A 20564-nucleotide genomic window follows, 5' to 3' on the forward strand; every position below is an offset into this window, starting at 1 on the left:
AGCTTTGTTTGTAACCCAAGTGCAGGACCCGGCACTTCTCCTTGTTGAACCTCATACAGTTGGTCTCAGCCCATCAATCCAGCCTGTCCCGATCCCTCTGCAAAGCCTTCCTATCCTCAAGCAGACCAACACTTCCCCCCAACTTGATGTCATCTGCAAACTTACTGAGGGTGCACTCAATCCCCTTGTCCAGATTGTTGATAAAGACAGTAAACAGAACTGGCCCCAATACTGAGCCCTGGGCAGCACCACCTGTGACCGGCCACCAGCAGGATGTAACTCCATTCACTACCACTCTTTGGGCTGGGCCGTCCAGCCAGCTTTTTACCCAGCGTAGAGTACACCCGTCCAAGCCATGAGCAGCCAGTTTCTCCAGGAGAATGCCGAGGGAGACAGTGGCAAAGGCTTTACATTTAGAGCCTGCACTCAAATTGCATCGTGGAGTCAGGTCAGATATTCAAAAACCTGATAAAGGCATTTCAAACCATAAATTTTAGAACCAACTGCCTGAGGAGACAGAACAGTCTCCATCACTTGGAAGTCTTTATAAAAAGATTAGAAAAACACCGCTCAGCAATGACATACATACAACTGACCCAGTCTGAAGTAAAGGATTGCTCTAAATGACTTGTTAAAGGCCAGTCCAGGCCTGTGATGCTGTTTCAGCTCCAAATGCCAGCAAATGGGACTCTGTCTGCAGTGGGGCTATTAGGTAGCTCTGGAATAAATGTTACTCTGAGATTTTAATAGCTTACAACACTAGGTGAATTTCTGACTGAAGATGACACATTTTCCTGCACTTCAAGAATCAGATTTAAAAATTTAGCCAGGGGTTATAGATAAAATGATTTTGCTGCTCTTCAAAATGTAACAGAGTTAACTAAATATAATAACCACAGAAAAGAGGGACGTGTAAGATCCTCTACCCTGCGCCCTGGACAACACCTGCAGATTTTTCAAATCTTTCATTTGATCCGATTTTGAATGAACCACATGATACCTTTTACCACATTTCCACAAAGCAGAAGAATTTTACCATTGTATTAGGTTTTTGAAAAGCAGCCTACAGATCTCTACTTTAGTTTCACCTCATTAGTCCTCACTAAACTTATCTGTGGAGCAACACATCATTAGCAGTTAACAATATGCACAACAATGTCACACACAGCAGAATTAAAGAACAAACTTCAGCAAAGTGTTTGATGCCTTTATAGGAAGCAGCATCCACTGATAAATAGAGAAACTGTATTTTAAAGCTGTTATGACAGCAAAAAGCTTCAAACTTCTGATACATAAGTTACATTACTTTAATCCTGTGACGAGAACTGTATAATACCCAAAGCCACACAGTGTTCAGCATTTGCTTGGCACTTGATAACAGGGAGGAAAACCAACTATCTGCCACAAGTTACAATCTAATCAATAAATAGGGCATAAGAGACGGAAGCAAGGGTTATAACAAAAGCACAAGGTTTAGCAAGAAATTATTTTTTTAAACCAGTATCCTGAGTATTTTACATTTATACGTGTATTTCTCAAAGCATCATTTGCTTGCATGGCTGTGAGACAAGGTGTAAATCTGCAGCTAATGCTGTAACAGCAACATTTCCCTAGTGCTTCTATCAGCCACTGGGCCTTTCCTTTGTTTTGTCACAAAGAAAACGTAAAGATTTATCAGAAAACTCACACAGAACTGCAATGTTAAATCCTTGTGGGAGCATCTGTGCTAGTCTGCAGAGCAAACTACAGGTATGGAGACAAGGTAGCACAGGCTAAATATCAGGTCTCTGAAAGACATACTCTGGCTGGCAAGATGCACTCAGGTTCATGGTGTTGTGTTTCCCCTGCCTCCAGTGCCAACAATTGCTCAACTAAGCTAAAAGGGGCACGTCAAGGCATGTTGCAAGCTTACCTTCTTTTGCTGTGCAGACAGAACCTGAGAGTAGTCTGACATTTTTACGTTCAGCCTCTCCCAAGCACAGGCAACAAATGTGTGGAGAATCAGGCCACGATTTTCAGTCATGCTTTCCTACCTAACCCCTCTGGTATCTTGCGGATGGGTCCGCAAATGGTTGCAATGAATTTTTCAAGTTCACAACATTGCACCTTACAGAATGTTGAATCTAGGTGAAAGTTAATATTTAAATGGTCAGAAGTAAAACTGTGGCTTTAAATTTCTCCTGTGACATTATTTGTGATAAACAGCAAACATAAACATTCACACAAAGTTTTGCTCTTATATAAAACTCCTACAAGAAGGCCTACAGCTTATGTTACCATCACGTGCAACAATTAATACAGATCTCAGCGCCGCCATTGATTCTTCAAATCAATGCCTATACCTATACCAAGACAGCCAAGGGATTTCTGTCATAAGCTTAAGACATTGCTTCCATTTTCCACTTAAATTTTCTAAGCCCATCACTGTGAATATAATCCTTCTCTTCAGACTTGCTTTTCTACTAACACCAGAATCAGGCTATAAACATCTGCAACACTGCCTCATTATTTTCTCCCAGTAACTCCCTTACCTAAAAGTATGTAGGCTGTTGCTGTGACAAAACCACTACTTCTGAGGCTATATCTGCTTGTATCGTTCGTTTGTCTCCCATTTTAGACTTATGGCTAAGCTGAACTAGAGTAGCAGCCAGCATCTTAACATGTATTTGCATATCACTTAATCAAGGGGACTTGGCTCATAACTGGAATTGATGGTATATGTAATTGATAGAAGTACTTATAACAATCATATTACATACTGGTACACATCTATGAAACCAATACATGACCAGATCACCAGCTCCTTCATGATCATTATTAAGAAATAATAATAATGTCCCTTTAAAAAAAATGCATAGTGTACAACAGCCACTTCCATACTTACAAAAACTGAAGTGAAATTCCTGTTTTCTTCAAGTTAGCAATGATAATTTCCAGCTGATCCTCACTGACAGGACTACTAAGGTCTGTAAACAGTTCAATGTGTCTCTTCTCGTATTTCTTGCCTCTTAAAATACAAACAGAACATTCACATATATCAGGAATATTATCTATAAGGCCTTTTCCTAATTCTTTCCTTAGAAAACTAAAGCTTTACCAAAGTAATATACTTGTACAAAAAACCCAAGCAAACAAACCTACTTGGTAGTTATTCTATCATTGCTAAGTTTTTACTTTTATATGATTTCCCCCTACTCACTTCTGCCCCCTAAAATTGACGAGACTGGCCCTGTGACTGTATAAAATCACTAACCACACATACATGAATGGAATTCTGCCAATTGTCACCTATGTCAATAAAACGCTAATAAAATATGTTAGGTAGTTTACTGATTATACTGGATATTTCCTTTGCAGCTGTGAATCTGCTTTTGTGAAAATGGAAAATGTATTTTAAATTACTGTTGCTGGTGGGAGTTCCATTTTAGTAAACTAATTCATTGGATTCACTGGATAAGATGGACTTTAAAGCCTATTTAATACACTAAGAAGCAGTAACAGTAAACATTAGAAAGTTCTGCCAGATAAAGAACAAAATTCACTTAAACTGATACAGTTTTTATCTGGATATTCAAGCATAAGGGTGATTTTCTTGAATTTACCTGATAGTATTTTCTCAACTGAAGGTAAAATCTGTATCAAAGTGTTCAGTGCATACCAAAAACTTACCCACAAGACAACAAGAGCAGTTGCTTTTAGGTATTCAAGGTTATACTGCCATTAATCCAGTGATTTTAATTCAAAACTCAGTTTTAACTGTTAAATTGATACAACTTTCCACACCAACTGGACTTTATTAATAAAAATATAAATTACATCCCTAAGTCTTGTCTTCTGTATTCAGTTAGATTGCATAATCTCTTTAACAACATGTTCAATCTCGATTTCCCCAGACCATCAGTTCACCGAGTGTCAGAAAGTCACATTTCCAGTCTAAGTACATTCATTGACAACTTTGTAACACTTGTGACAACATTTTCTTTCAGCTTAAAGGTGCAGTAAGAAAACACACTGTTTATCTCCCACAGCCTGTGTATTTACAAAGACCCACCTCATCTCTGACAGTCTTTGCTAGGCTGAACAAAGTCACCTTTCTGATTTTTTTTTCTTTTTGTAGTAAGAAACACCATCACCCTTATAAATCTGGTAGCCCTTTTCTAGCCATGTTAGCATCTGAATTAACGTTTTTTTGAAAAGAGATCACAAATGCAACATTAAGTGAAGTATTCATGCTTCATATAGTGGCATTAGTATTCTCACAAATCTACTGCAAAGTTCCCAGTTGCATCAGAAAGCTCTTAGATCATCTCAAGACACTAAATCTCTCCTGGGGATTCTTCAGGGACAGACTCCTGTAGTATGTTGTTTGTTCTTAATGTTTGGAGTAGGGTTTGAGGCTGTTCTTTTTTTTTCTAAATCAGATCAGCTCCAAAGTGCAAGGTCAGAATTCTGTAAAAGGCTTTGGGTTACATACTCACATTGTCTCCTTCTGAAGTAAGTCCATACACACAATAATTGCATCCAGAACTAAGCAAGTTTAAGAAAAATCTCAATACGAAAAATCACAGAACATGAATCATGTCACAAAAGTTTTTCCTATGAAATAATCTTCTGGTTTCACCTCCTCCCGAGCACTGACAAATATGCATTTTAGTTAACAAGCAAACAAGCAAAATTTATTGAGACAAGAACTCTTCAAATATCTACTGTGCAAGAGGTTCCTATAAAATTTGTCTGTTTTGTGATCTTGTCTCTTCCCCATTTATCTGATTGAACAGTAAAAAGACTGCTGCAGAGCCCAATCTTTTAACTGTCAGTGAGGAGGCTCAAGTCCAATGAAACAGCAATCTAATATTTACAAATTACTTTGCACCCACAAAAAAAATTTAGTTGTACTTTCAATGGGTACTATTTTCCCATGCAAGTTTTCCTCCAAAATATCTGCATCAGACAATTTCTTGATAAGTTTCTTCCTCAGCACAATTTTCATTGGGAACATATTTTTATCACTGCACACAAACCTGCCTACCCATGAAAGGAACATGACTGCTTCTGCTAAGGTACAGCTGACTGGCTGCACACTTCTCCGAAACAGCTCTGACAGTGAATCGAGCTCACAGCAATCATTTTACGGCCAGAAAGAGGGAACAAAACACAGGAAGTTGAACGGTATGTAAATGAAACACACAGAGGGACACTATATAGATCATCTTCTTTTAAAACTCTTCACTTTATGCACCTAAAACCAGAACACATTCAAACATAAACAATATTCAAACCAGCGAGTGACATTTGGCAATGTTACAAATACTTTATATAGCAATCAGTCTGATAAACTTCTATTCTTCTCTCTGGCTTCTGCTACTTCTGCTGACATATTTCATAAATAATACTTTTATTTGCTGAAAAAGCATAAACCAACTTCTGTGGCACTATTTTTAAAAAACACATGCCTTGAGGCCTAAAATTATATTATTGCTATCTTTTGTTCTCTTTAATTAACAGAACACTTTGTAAAAGTAATGATTCCCTAAGGCCAAGACTCCCGCTTCTAGCCTAAAAGAATGTCGAAAAGCAGCTAATCTGCTCTTGAACAAACTTACAACCACAAATCAGTTGAACTATGGTAGTAGTTAAAACCTCAGAGGCAAATCTGAGTCCATTTCACAACACTAACTTCCTGTCACCTACGCAGCTGAATCAGTTCAAAAAGCGCTCTACTACGAAAGGATACAGTCTGCTTGTTCAGAACCTGGCTTAATCACATCTTGAATGTCTTCCAGCAGATCAAAATCTGGTAGCATTAGTGACCTATGTACAGTAATGTTTTGGTATTGATCTCCACTGGCAAGGTTATTCCTAGTAGCATCAGTGCCAAACAAAACTACAGCAACCTCATCTTTACTCTCAGCAAAAACCTGGAAATAGAGAAAATACAGAACAGGAATAAAAACACAGGTAGATTTACACACAGCTATGTTAGGACACTCCAGCTAGCTGAACTAATTAAGAAACAATGTCAGATACAGTGGATTTACTTTTTCTTTCTTCTTCAGTGCTATCCTACCAAAATGTAATCTTAGAGAGTTTACTAATTTAGATATAATTAAACTAACAGATTGACATGAGGATATCTGGGATAAAACAAGTAAAATTGGCCAACTCAGTCCTTGAAATGAGTCTTCAGTGTGGTAAATTTTAAGGGTGTTGAAACATTTTAGAGAAAGAGAGTACCTGTTTTCCCCTTTTCTACTGCCCTGAAGACTACCACACCTCATCCACAAAAGCACAGCTGAAACAAAAAGCACTGTTACTCCTGCATAAAAACAGAATAATTCTTACTCATTTCTCATTTATTTCAATTACTAGTAAATGAGGAAAATATGTCACAGATGTTATTGCTTCCTCTCCTTTTTTAACGGTTTTTTTATCACACATACCTGTCGCTGCACAAACTTCATCATAATCTTCTTGGCTTGTTCAAGTGAAGACTCCTCACCAGGGGCAGAACTGCTCATTGTAAAGCCTACATCCAGGCACAGCACTATGGCCACCTGGAAAGGAAAGACAATACTGAGTAAGAATGCAAAAGGGCCAATATAAGCGTAACTACTTAAAAGGGTACATAAAAAACCCCTAGAAATCAAACTACATCAATTTCTTTCATAATAACTGTTAATAAGAGACAATGGTGGAAGACAGAACCAGTATTACTGCACTCAACTGAGAGTCATTTAATCCTGTACCACGCACAGTCAAAAATACAAAAAATCCTGTATTACACAATAATCTGTTAATACAGGCACTTTCTGTACAACCCCGTGAACATATTTGGGATCCAAGGGCTCTTCTACACTAGGAAATAGAACAAAGGTAGCTTGGCTAACAATTACAAGCACAACACAATACAGTATATCTGCACAACACAAGGTGGAGATACAAGCTTCCTCCCTAAACTCTACAGCTACATCCAGACCTCACAGTCACTCATAATAGCTGTAGAGATCACTCTTTGGTCTAACCTAAGAACGGCAAGAATGACAACATTCCTATAGCCTCCAGGGAGAGCCAGAACATTTATGCTACTGGAGGTATCCTGCAGTGAGCACCAGCGTCTGCAGCGCACAGCTAAGCTCTTAATGCCCTAGAAGGATGAACTCTGATTTCAATTTAGGGGCTTAAATCCCACAAGCTAGCATATATGTTTGCATTTCTGATCATCGCTTTAACTGATCTATATATAACACTGCCCAAGTCTTCCCCTTAACTGATTTATAAATGAGTACATGAACAAAACAAATTAAAAGAAGCCATTTTCTCTTGTTCAGCTCTTGCTAAGTTCCTCTCAAGTTCCAAGTCCAGAGACTCGACTTACCTTAATTAACCTAAGCAATTTTATCATCCAGCTCAATAAAGCTGTATGGAAATTCAGCAAAATTATGCCATGCATCTCCAAGAACACTGACAAAAGGCCAGCTCAAATCTGTTGTCATTTATTAAAGCAAGGTTCTTTAAATGTAGATCAAAATCTTGCCAAGTGGACTGCCAGTAGCTTAAATTATTTGCCAGAACACAGGAAAGTTAGGTATTACATAGGCTGGAGCCAAGTCTCCTTGTTTTAAAATGCAAAATACACTCAATTCTGCAAGACATGAAACTGCTGAAAGGATGTGGGCAATAAACGAGAAGATTGTCAAGCAGCACAAGATGCATAGTTTACTTTTGCAAGGCAAAAGGGATGAACAGAAAGAAAAGGCGTTGGTCTAAGCTCTCTTGTATACAGCTATGCAAATAACTCAAGTTATAAAATAACTTATATATATACACCTTTTTAAACATCAACAAAAAGAACCTGATTCTTTTTGTCATCCAAATAGATAATTCCTAATATCAAGTCTTTAAGAACAGCTTACCCAGATTAGCTCTCTGATGTTGTGTATTAGCAGTGGTCAAGCTATTTTCTTACCCTCCTTTTCCCAGAATATACTGTGTACCTCCCCCACCATTTTAACAAGCACTGGTTTAACTCCCTGCATCCTCCCAAGACAAGGCAAGAGGAAGAAGGCTGAGCAACAGGGCTCCACAAGACATTCAGCAGGTTATACTCAGTCTCCACACTTTGTTCCTTACTTTGCCTTTATTAGTGGCTACCCTGGGAGCCAGGAATTAATGCCTCTGAGTCACCTAAGTCTGTGAAATCCTTGAGTAGAACAGAGTCAGTAACTGAAACTGCACTAGGTTCTCAGAAGAGCCTTGTTACTCTTCACCTGCCAGCCTAAGGATTTACTCTACCAGCATCAGCAGCTGCAGACCCTCAGCTTGTTGCTGTTCTGCCTCAAGACACACAACAGCTCGCAGCTGAACTAATCCTGTTGTCCAAACCAGGTAAAACTGCTCTTCACAGCTGGCAAGATGACTGCAAAAAAACCAAACAAGTGCAGGACTGAAAACCTGCTGTTCTGCTTCAGAAAAAACGATCAAGTGCCAAGTGCTAACATGCTCTTCTGGAAGACAGCAAACTCCAAGCCCAGTATCTATTCAGGTACGCAGAATCCTCTTTCAGGAAGAGGGCAGGTCTCTCTTTTGGTAATCCTCCTCTATATGTCTCTTCATCTGTTAGTAACCTCTGTGCATCTCACCCCTGAGCATCCAGTACTACAATCTTCAGGCACAGTATACTAAGCAATGCTTTTAAGATGCTCAGCATGTGATTGTAAGAGAACACTGTCACACCTGAGCTAACATCAATCTGCACTGCTCAAGTACTGATAAGGGTGAAAACTGAATGAACCTGCCTTTATCTCTAACCTCAGTGCTGAAGCTCGTTATAACAGAACTAAGAAAGATACTGCTGCAGCAGCACTTCAGCCTGCAGCACAGACAAAACCTGTGTTTGACAGACACTAAACTACCCTGTATCAGAAGAGACCTTAACACAGCGTTCACCAACAAGATTCCTTAAACATACCAGATGAGCAAACTGCATTTTTAATAGGGCAAAACCATTGCTACTGCAAAAGCACCAGTAATTACTACTGCGGTAGCTGCCCCGTGCTCAAAACCGGAGACACCGGTACTGAAGCTTTGCACCAGACAGCTTTGGTACCAGACAGCTTTGCACCCGCAGCAGCTTGGAGTCAATCGGTTTCACAGGCGAGTTTTGCAGCCGTGACTGCTGTGCCGTTTGCTGCTAACACCGAAGTCGGGTCACTGAAGGGATGGCAAGGCGGCCGCTTCGGCCCCACGCCGCCGGCGGTACCGACAAGCCGCCTTAGGGGGGCAAAGCCGCTTCCCTCAGGCGAGGATGAGCGGACCGGCCACGTTTGGCACAGAGAGGCCCCACCGGAGCAGCCCCGGGGCGCCACCATAAGCCCCCGCAGCCAGCGCGGCGCTAACACCCCGCACAAGCGGCCGCCCAGGGCCGAAGGCTGAGCGGCTCCCGCATTACAGGCGGGCAGCGGCGGCCCCGGCCCCCAAGGGGGCCCTGCTCTCACGGCCCCCCCGGGGCCCAGCCAGGCCCAAGCGGGCAGCAAAGCCTCCTGCGCGGCGCCCCCGCCCCCTGAGGCACGCTGCCGCCACAGCGGGCCGGGGCCAGCCGGAGGACGAGGCGCGTGGGGAGGGGGTGCCCAAAGCTGTCGGGACGCTGGAAAACCCCCGCTCCCCTCACCTTGCCGCCGCGCGCCATCTCGCTCGTTCCGGGACGCGGTGCGCCGCGCTCAGCGCTCCGGCCGGCACCGCCCCCTCTCCGATCCGAGTCCCCCCGGGAACACGGCAGCGGCGCTTCGCGTTCCGCGGGAGGGGCAGCACCGCCCCGCGGCGGCGCGGGCGGGACGAGGCGAAGGGCAGGTGAGGTGCGGAGGGGTTGAGACGGCTGGGCCCGGCCCCACAGCGTCTCCGCGGCGGGGCACCATGAGGGCACACGGCCTCGAGTTAGCCCGGGGCCGGCCGCGGAGAGCAGCTGGGCGGGCTGTGGCCCGGCTGGGTGAGGGGGAAGGGAGATGTGGCATAGCCCCCGCATCTTTCTCTGCAGGCCGTATCCCCAGCCGCTCTCTGAGTGCCACATCTCATGGGCACGACGGTACCTGCGATTTTGGCCGTAGTGTGCGCAGTGCGTGGGCAACGGCAAGCCTGGTTTGGGTGGGCTGGGGTTCCTGAGGAGAGGCAGCAGCAGGGCGAGTCTCGGGGGCCGGAGTGGCCATCCTGCCCTCTCCCACCACCGGGACCTCCTGACTCGCCCCGTCCGTCGCCCCCCCCACGGGGTACATCGCCCATCGCCCGCCCCGGGCCCTCCAGCCTCTTCCTCACAACGCCCGGGGGTCCCGCTCGGGCTGCTGAGGGAGCAGCCATTCCCCCTGGCCGCCAGGACGGGGCTTTGGGCTCGACAGAAGCGTCTGATAAGTCATGGATCATCAGTGGGACAGGATTATTTAATTAAACATGGGCACAATACTAGCTTTCTCCCAGCATTAACAACAGAATTTTGGGGTGAAACTACATCTAGGTGGTTTGATGAAACTTAGACCTGCTGATACTTGCTGAAGTCCAATACATGCTATATCATGTGTATCTTGGCATGTGTTGGATATTAAATCATTGGCAGAGGCGTACAGAGAATGGCAAATATATCATCATGTATATGGAGTACTTGTTCTGTGTTACCTTCCTGGTGTCCTTTAAGAATAGCATTACCAGTGTTCTTTCCATTCTCAGTGTATCTCAAAAACCACATTATTATCTATAATTATTCTCAAAACAGAGTGCAAAGTGGTGATACTAGTATAGCTACAAAACAGTAAGTCTCACATGAACACTCTAAAAACCTTCTACCAGAGTACTGACCGTGCAAACACAAGTGTTTCCTTTTTATAAGTGATGTCTGAAGACAAAAATCCCCCTTCCCTCCTTTTTACATTGTCATACTTCAGGAATATCAGTAATTGGGGGATCCTCTCTTCAAAGCACTTTGCATATCAAAGGAACAAAGCAGCTTGGCAACATGAAAAACATTTTATGGGAAACCAGTAGACAAAAAATCCAGTCAGCAATTACAAGAGAAAGCCTTGTGTTGTCTTCCTGCATGTCTCTAAGGAGACTTCAGATTAATCAGCCAAGGAAATGAGGTCTGTTTGCTATTATAATTATTGTTCCTGATGTTACTTTAGTCCCTAGGAGTGCTTGCCACAGACCAAAAGCCCCTCCTTGGTCTAGCAATCAGGTAATCTCCCACCCCAACCGATTTCCAACATAGCTTGCAGTCTAGGCGTAAAGCAAAAGATGTGTGCACACAAATGTATAAATGGGAAGAACAGCAAAACAAGAACTGATCAACTTCATCAGCAATGGCATCAGCAGAAAAGTATTTTGCTAGACTTCATAATCAAATAATATTTTATTTTTCTGCCAGGGTTGGGAAGTAAACCCAAGCTCTGACTGTTGGCACAGAATATTGACACAAAACCCTACATAGTTCCCTCCAAATCTTAGATTGCACATAAAAGCTGAATCCCAGGCTTTGGTCCAAACTCTCACAGCTAGAGCAGTAATGGCAAACATTACTCAGAGAAACCTAATCTGGGGATGAACTAGGAATCTCTGCTGTGCAGGAAGGTTAGCATGCCCAGCCCAGGTACAGCATCCTGTTCTTTTACAAAGCCTGAGTAAAACTAAAGACACCTGTAACCATGAAATTCCTGATGTGATCCTCCTATCCATTAACTCTCAGCCTGGCATAAATGGGGTCTTATAACTCTCTCAGCAAAATACACAAACAATAAACCCAAACATTCCCCCTTTGCATTTTCTGGTGCCTCAGAGCTATTTCCACCATTCAAATGAAAACTGTCTAATCTTTTCTGAAACAAACTTTAATCCTCATTTCCTTTGCAATCTGCACAGAACTCCCTTTATAGGTAATCATCAGATCTGACTAATCAGCTCCACCTGAGAAACCGGGGCTTTGTTAGCTTAGAATAAGACTTGAAGATCATTGCTTGTAAACACTTGCCAAAAGATTCTTGTGATTAATTGGCCATTTCCATTTTACTGAATGTCAGTCTCGGGGTATAAATAATAAATATGTGACATCTCAGAGGACTCAACATCCAGGGTGATCAGCTGTAATCTCATTTGCAACAAAGTGAGTCAGATCTCAGTCCCACTGAGGTTCTTACTGCTCTGCTTAATCCTTTTTTTGGTTACTTTTCTTCCCCCCAAAACACTAAGCCTGCATTAAATAAACACACTCTTGGGAAGTAGCAGTAAGGGGCCTGCCTTGTGTTTAGCTTCACTCAATGCCTTTACAAGGCAGCAAGGAAAATGGCTTCCCTGTTTCGTTACAAGAAGGAATGTATTATCCAGAGAGTTGCAGCTGGGACCCAGCTGCTTATGGCAGCTCTGAGCAAATGTGAATGACTTCAATGTAAAAGTAGAAAGATGACACGGCCTTTCTCCCTCTTGAAGCAATTGCCCACAGGGTAAAACTTTGGATAAATGCCTCATGGAAAGAGGAATACTGTAGCCATCTGGGATCTAGCCCGATAGTTTTATTGAAACAGATACATGAAGCAGTACTTTCCACAGAAGAATTAACTTTGCAATCATTACCTATTCTTCACCTCAGTTCATATACAGAAGTATGCACTAACTGTGCGCTGGGAAATTACGAACTGAATTTCCTACAGAGATAAACAAAGCAGGGCAAGGATACTGACAGCAATCAGCTTTGTATTTCTACCAGTATAAGCCTGGCAGCGAGCTGGAAGATGAAGTAGACAGGAATGGGCACTCAAAGCAAAGCAGAGCTTAGAAGTGCATCTGTTAGCATCTTCCTGCATTGGACTTCATAAGGTGTGCAGAGTTGTCTTCTCCCAAGAGGTCTTTCCAAACACCTGCTTGCAAACACATGACAAAACTGTGGTGCAGACCAACACCAGCATTTAATATGTCTGTTTAGTGATTCCTGATGGTCCTTCCCAAGAGATGCAAACCTAACACACAGACGGTCTTTGCTTAGCTGCTTCTGTGGAATACATCTGCAGGGAAAAGATCTCAAACACCAGTTTCACTCTCTAAGGAAAAACTAGTCTTTGAGGACCAGCTGTAAGTCCACAGAGCTTGTCCTCTGGCCATCTATGACTCATGAACACTTGGCACATAAAAAACCTGTGCCTTTAGCCAAAAAATAATTAAAAAAAATCCTTCTGGGGATTTAACAGGTTCTCACCTGTTGATCTACCTGCTCTGTCCATTTTCAGTTTAGTTTGTGCAATGGAAGGAAATGAGTCTGCTAGGAAACATAAGGAAATTATTGTAGTAAGAAAATTAAAAAGCTAAATAAGGAAGCATTATACCACACCACTCAGCCTTGCCTGAAAACACTGAAGAAAAACATTGTAAGGAGAGGTAGTGAGTTAGGAGAGTATACAGACTCATGGTGTGTCCTGCCAGACACGTTCTAGCGTAGAAGCTCCTGAACTGTGGCAAATCGGTGGATCACAGCTGAAACACAAGCTACCCACAACTCTTAGTCCTACACCACTGCAGAGGAGCCTGAATGCTTCAGAAACGGCCCCAGAAATCCTTCTACATGGAGCTGAGAGGCTCTGAGAGTGTCACTGTTGCTTTTTCTCCTCACTGCCCTCCACCCTAGCTGCTGAATTTACAGCCTCCTCTTTCCATCTGGCCAGCCCCTTTCTGTTCTGCAGGCTAAGCAGTTAACGTACATGTCTCGGGCAGCAGAGTAAAAGCTTCCACTGGCTGTATTGCACCAGCAGAGGCCGTATTAAGTGTCACAGAGAGGTAAAGCATGAATTCACAAGCCGAATCTGTTTATTATCCCATTTCCCCATGTGGTATTTACCTTTTTCACACTGTCATGAAGTCACCTTGAGCATCACGCTCTTCTGTAGCATGCACATACTGTTCTGTGGAATTACTGCACATCCGTAGTCCTTCCACCTGCTGTTTGTTGTACCTGATGAACAGAATGGCACATTTGTCTTACAACTTGCATCTTCTTTCAGACCATTATGAAATCTGTAATGATCAATTTTTAGTTCTGCCATTGTACTTGCCATCCCTCTCAGTTTTGTGTCACTTCCAGATTTCATAAGCATGTTTCGTCTTCAGCCAAGTCATGAAGTGCTCAGCCCGAGATGGCCGCTGCTGGGGGTAACCACTAGACACAGCTCTGTGTATAACATTCTAGTTGCTTTTGCAGATCTGTTATACATACACAACAGCTTCCTAGCCTGCTTATGAGAATGTAATTTAAAACAGCATCAAAGCCTTATTAAAACAAAGGTAAATAATTTCTATCCAGAAAGCCTATGTTTTTCTCTCAGAAAAATAAAATTAAAAAAAAAAGTGGGGTTGATTTGACACCATTTGTTCTTTAAAAACAAAACAAAAGAACCCACTCCATTTTTTCTTTTACTTATTATCATCTGAGCAGGTATAAATGGTTTAATTATTTATTATGCTAGTTTCCAGTAACTGGAGCACAAATAATCTGTAACTCCTTGACATCTGTGTCCTCCCTCATCCCTTTTTAAAAGTAGATGTTATATCTGTAATCTCACCCATCTTTTTAAGGAAAATCATTAATACTCCTGAGATTGCTTTAGCCAGTTTTGTATTTGCCTTAGTTGAAATTCACCTGGCTCAGCTGATTTGAAAACATCTCCACTGTTTAAGGACACTGACTTTTCCCGTTTTATCTCTAATCACATTTTGCTGCTGGTGTTGCTGCTTGATTGCAGGTGACTTTTGTAAATGGACAGTCTCTCATAGCTGTCACTTATTTAATTAGTTCAAAAGGCAGAAGCATATACTGTGGGTCCAAAGGTTTCACCCAGCTGAAACCCACGTAGCTGTCAGGAGTCTATATAACAGAATTTCATTTTATTTCTTTAATGTGTTTTTCTTTACAAAGTAAAGAAAACATTGAAGTTGCAAAAGTCCAGCTCCAAAATGCTAGGAAATTCTGACATTAAGTTTATCTTGCAACTTAAACCAAGTACTTTGTGTCTATATGTTATGATACAGGTTCAGCTACAGGAGCAGGTACTTTTTTTGTACCACAATGCCATAGCCTTTTTCAATATATATTGGATAAAATTAGGACAGTACACTAAAGGAATCATAAGATTCTTCCCTCATTTGTTACAAAAATTGGGAGACAGAGAGTGACAGAGGAAATTCTTATGAATATAAGAAATTTGAAAAAGAACATTTTAAAAATTAAATTCTCTGGTTTTGTTCAGTAGGTTGCCTGTGTTCTGATTTACAAATCACTGGAACCCAAGTCTCTCACCAGTAGGCAGTGGTTATGTAAGTTACATTTTCTTAATGCTCAGTCTGAGATACAGTAAAATCTGTGTAAGTGCTGAGCACTCACAGGTGTTCATGAAAGGAGCTTCACTTTCAACACAGAAAATGCCTTATTATGCTAAATGTTCTGAAAAAATAAGCCGTGAGGCATCTCAGAGGGGCATTGAGACTTCATAGATATTTGTATCTAAAATCCTTGTGCCTTTGTTGCCACATATAAATTTATCAGTGTTTATGTCACATGCTATTGAAAAAAAAGTATTTATGTGAGGTACTTATGCATTACAGTGGCATGTATTATTGAGATTGCTTTGCACAATATGTGCAAATGGGTTTGGACACCTTTTGAAGTATAAGGGCAAATCAAAATGTTGGATTGGCTTGTCATTAAATGCTTTTCCATGCCGGAGAAAGAACAGCATGCACTCCCGTGATTGAAGATTGCTTCAGATTGCATACCTAAAAGGAACAGGGAGGGAGGGATTCATCTTATATGAATATATTAAAAATTGGCATGAGGTAGCTTCTTAGTATTTGCCATTGCACTTTCATGGTACGTAGACTTCTTTGGATGCATTTCTAAGGCAGAAAATACCGCAGTGGGCTTTTTTCCCTGTTTTTCAGTTCAGCCACTGGAGGGCAACATGATCCTAGGCAGAGGAAGCACGACAGCCTGCAGAATTAGGTAGCGTGCACCCCTCAAGCACCACCAAACTGCAGAGGAATTTCTGCATGCAGGTATGGCAGAGATTAGACAATAATATATATTTTTTTTATTTTTTTTTTAACATTGCGCTTTTTTTGGAAGGTAGATTTAAAAAATTCTTCCTATGTCTAAGGTCGATTAATCTGGCTTTCTGCTCAGGATGATGTTTTCATGAGTTCTAAATCCATGGATTACCCAAAGGATTTCTGAAGGAGGCCATGCGAGGGCCACTCAGCCTGGTACCACAAGAGATGAAATATTTCCCGCTGTTAAGTAACTGAAAACCTGGCACGTGTTTCTACTCTTGAAATAATATGGGTATACTTTTGTGGATCTAGTTGTTAAATCCATTACAATAGATGATTTCTTTATTACATTTCAGAGGACTATCAGCAGTACAGGGTCTGATTTTCTTTAAAATTAATAGAAGTATTTTGGTTCAACCAAACTCCAGAGCACCTGGGTTCCTAGAGAGGACCAGAGAGTTCATGTCAGATATGCTCGCTTTGGGGAAAGCAACAGCCCAGCAAAAGAGTATCAAATAGTATTTGAAAAAAGTTAAAGCCTATGGTTTAGGAGGGGATAATAAGTACAAGGTAGATGCCAGTAAAATGAAATGGCACCTTAGAAACTGGGGGAAAATGCAGACTGCGTTACAGGACACAGCAAAACAACAACATTTTGCCCAGAAGTCTTGTGTTAGCTGCTACTATTTCAGATTGGAGAAGCAGAATCTCATCCATCTTGTTCTTCACTTGCTCTTCATTTCACAGTCTTTCTCTGTGCAGTAAGAGAGAATGGCTGCTCTGTTTGCAGCCATTAGCAATCCAGCTGTTTTCAGCATCTCTGGAAAGCACTTTCATGCAGCAGGATTGTTCTGGACAAGTTAGCAGGGATAACTCACTCTGTGAAGGATTTGCTTTGTGGATGTGCAAGAATAAGCCTTTAGTATCCTCCCCCCACGAGCATCATGTATGTAGGCATGCTTGTACGTAAAACACTGGCTAATGGTCCAATTTAATCCTCATAACACAGGATTTTCTTCCTTATCCATCCAACCAGGCTGCAGGAGGGGATGGGGAGAGTCTTCAGCTGCCGAACAAGGCTCTTTACGAGCTGGGAGAGAGGATCGCATTTTAAATCCCTATTTGTTTGCCTATGCCTGGAAGCAGATTGAAATCGGACTGAAAGGATGGAAGTTTGGCTCTTTAGAGAAATACCAGCTTTAATGCACTTTAAAAATGGAGCACTGCAATATTTTCATGTTTTAAAGCTTTTGATTCTTGTGAATTCCCAGGTTGTACGGCTTCGGGGAATGAAGTAGCAGTGTGAAGGAGGGAGCTGCTATTTCAGAGGAAAGAAGAAGGGATTAAGTTTGGGTTTTATTTGCGTAACTTAATGTTAACCCATGACACTAGCAGACATGTGACAGTATCAGGTGTAGAGGTAGGGAAGAATACTTTCAAATTTTCCCTGTCGGTTATTTTTTGCAGGAATTCCTTGGAGAGAAGTGAGTCATCAAGATGACAACTGCTGGTTTCTGCAGGATTTTTGTACTAGACAAGGAAAACATTCTATGGAAATAAATGGCAAATTTAGCCATCAAAAGAGACTTGATTTTAGGGTGGAAGTAGAGCCTCAGAGCAATCCTGCTGTAATCGTGGGGCTGGCTGAAGTCACCACCACCACATAAAACTTCTGCCTTACAGCCCATTTCAATATTAGCATTCATTGCTTCAGTGGTGTGTAATCGCACTGTAGAGGAGTCAGTATTATTTTCTGCTTTGAAGTCACTAAAGGTAGCTCTATCAACACGTTTGGTGAGAACTGAGATGTCATTTACGAATGACACTACATGTGCCCTGGGATGATACTGTTTACTATATTCAATATTTGACCTTTTTTCTTTTACTACGTGCAAATACTAGGAATCGTTTCTGCTCATTTCTTAAGTCACAGGGGAGCTCATTTGAATAAATTAATGGAGGTTAAAATTGCTTGTGTTTATTAATTCTGTGTGGAACTTTTACATGGATAAATGTTAAGGAAAATCCCCATTATGATGGAAAGATATTCTAGTAATTGCCTTTAATTATAAGGGCAGCTTGCTACAAATACATTTAAATGCATCATAGTGAAAGCATTAGAAGCTGACACTTCCATAGTTTAGGACAAGTAATGTAATTTAGAAAGACAGACTGAATAAAAGGCATGCTCTCCTTAGGCCAACTACCCTAGGAGCTGTTGGATTCATGCCCAGGACTGATATTGCAAAAGCCATTCAGTGTACTTACAATATTTGGGGTTGTTAGGATCACAAGTGCAGGCAATTCAGATAACCAGGCTAGAATAAATTAAGCTATATTTGTGTTATATCACAATGAGCCAGTTTGCTGTTATTTTGTAGTAGAAATAATTTATTCACTTACCTTATCACTGTAGGAGCAGAAAGAATTTGGCATGCATATGAAAATAGTCAAAGGCACCTTCAAATATATTGGTCTTAATATACATTACCGATGTATGAACTTGTAATAAACCAAGCCCTGAGGGAATATGTTGCCTGGGAGGTGGGTTTTTATCCTGTTTGCCAGGCAGAACATACTATGAAATTCAGCAGTTATCCTTTTTTATCTTGTGAAGTTGAATTTTCAGCTGAAAGAAATGGTTGGGAAAAGGAGCCCTAAGACAGGGAGATCACATCTGGGCAGAAATTTTGTATCTTAGAGCATTCCAGGTCAAATTAATCCATGGCATGCCTAATTTCAACGGATGCAAACCACAACAGATTTTAGCTTCTCTGTTTTGCGGGGAAGATTTAATGTTTTAGCATGCTAAAAGCAAGAGCATTTTTTTAACACAGGGACAAATACATTGTTGGCCTGACTTAGGTGTTCTCTTTATCTTAATGCATTCTGACAGACTTCAGCTACTGTCTAATGACAAGAAATCACGAAGACTGAAAGTTAATGGAACTGGGGGGAAATCCATGAGAGCCCCTCAAGCCTCGTTTCTCTGGGCTGCTTGTTCACATGCAGTCACACTTCACTTGTTTATGTGAAAAGATGCTTAGGGGGCTTTTTTAACCCCCCTGGCAATTTAACCTGATCCGACACACAACTACAAGCCTTCCTGCATCATTAAGTGGCTGCCTGTTTGAAGAGAAATCATGCTTTAGTAGGCAAGAAAGCAAACATGATATCCCTTCTAATTTGCCAAATTAATTAAAACGTTGCATTTCCAACCAGATTAGCCCCCTGCATTTGCTTCAACCTCTTTTTGTGAGTTTCCATTTCCATACAGGGTATAAACTTGGATGGACTAATCTACTCAGAAATTAATCCATGTTAAACTAACTGCTTCCATGTTGACAAGTCTTTGGAAATAAGCAGGAAAGGCACTGGTCCCACAAATAATTCATTGTCTGGGACAAAAAGGGCTTGCATAAATTTTGAGCAAAATCGTGTCCATCACAGCACAGGAATGTGGGCTATGCATCCTTCTTTTCTCTCTTCAGTGCTAGTGTAATTGCGTGCTTCAGTGTGCAAGAGCAGATTGGAGTGGTTTTTCTTAACTAGCAGTTGCAGCTTTGAAAAGGTATCCCTGGGGATGGCCACACAGATCCATGGAGCAGCTGATAGTTTCAGAGTGAGGAATTGCAGGTTCCCAGCCCTGGGGTTCAAAGCATGGGCCTGATGGATTAGAAGGGTAAATTCAAGAGACTAGTTATGGTTAAAAGCACAGTTTACACTGTGATTGTTTCAGTTCTCAAAGAAACTGAATGGGATAGGTAAGTCAGCAGGCAGAATTAGCACCTTCTCTCCCCCTGGTGAAATACATGGTGCAGTCATACAGGTGTGTTTTGCCTGGTGCAAAGGTCATCCATAGGAGTCTCTCCCACTGCTAACCATTATCTTATAAAATTATAAACCTTGTACCTCAAAGGTGAGAACTGCAAAGACTAATGAGCTAATTCTCTGGGCTCACTACCCTCCACCTCATGCTGCCACACCAGGAAGCTGAGTGTCCTTCACCAGGTTCTTCATTGGAGGTGGGAAGTCCCCAGCGTACACCCACCATGCAGGGAATCCTGTTCCCTTGACAATGTTTGCAGCAGGCATCACACTGAAAGCACCTTCCTGGTATTTCCAGCTATTGCATTGGCCATGGCACTGCCCGTTTGAGAAAATCACCTGCAGGTAGCCTTTTGGCTGGAAGAGTTGTTACACTAAGCTGTGCTAGCTCTTGGCTAGGAATTTCATTTGGGCCTTCCAAAGATTAATGACTCTTTCTTAGAAGAAAGAAAATGCCAAATGTGTTTGCCCTGTGCTAGCAGGAGGGTAGGACTGTAGTAAGACAGTGTGGGAGAGCACCAAGGGTATCATTTAATATTTAGACACCTCAAAAGAACTGTTTTGGTGGATTCTCCTTCGACTTATCAGAGCCATGGCTGGAGTACTTAGGGGTTGTAAGAAATCTTCCCAGCACAGCTGTAAATAGCAGTTTCAAGTCGCAGACACACAGACCA

General features: G+C 41.8%; 1 protein-coding gene and 1 long non-coding RNA gene across 2 annotated transcripts in view; one reads left to right on the forward strand and one right to left on the reverse strand.

Annotated features, from left to right (window-relative positions):
• The window catches only part of XRCC5 (X-ray repair cross complementing 5), a 54386-nt gene extending 44186 nt beyond the window's left edge, over window positions 1–10200 (reverse strand). Inside the window, exons 1-5 of the mRNA XM_056348189.1 lie at window positions 9668–10200; window positions 6441–6554; window positions 5735–5918; window positions 4479–4527; window positions 2885–3007 (exon numbers count right to left, since the gene is read on the reverse strand). Coding sequence (XP_056204164.1) covers window positions 2885–3007; window positions 4479–4527; window positions 5735–5918; window positions 6441–6554; window positions 9668–10063 — 866 coding nt within the window. The 5' untranslated portion in view covers window positions 10064–10200. The remainder of the gene's footprint in view (window positions 1–2884; window positions 3008–4478; window positions 4528–5734; window positions 5919–6440; window positions 6555–9667) is intronic.
• On the forward strand, window positions 9771–20527 carry LOC130153442 (uncharacterized). Its single transcript, XR_008823380.1, has 3 exons — window positions 9771–9846; window positions 15955–16068; window positions 17530–20527. It is a non-coding gene; the product is annotated as an uncharacterized LOC130153442 (long non-coding RNA).
• Window positions 20528–20564: the final 37 nt, after the last annotated feature.

The sequence above is a fragment of the Falco biarmicus genome, chromosome 8 (genome assembly GCF_023638135.1).
Source record: "Falco biarmicus isolate bFalBia1 chromosome 8, bFalBia1.pri, whole genome shotgun sequence".
Classification (NCBI taxonomy): Eukaryota; Metazoa; Chordata; class Aves; order Falconiformes; family Falconidae; genus Falco; species Falco biarmicus.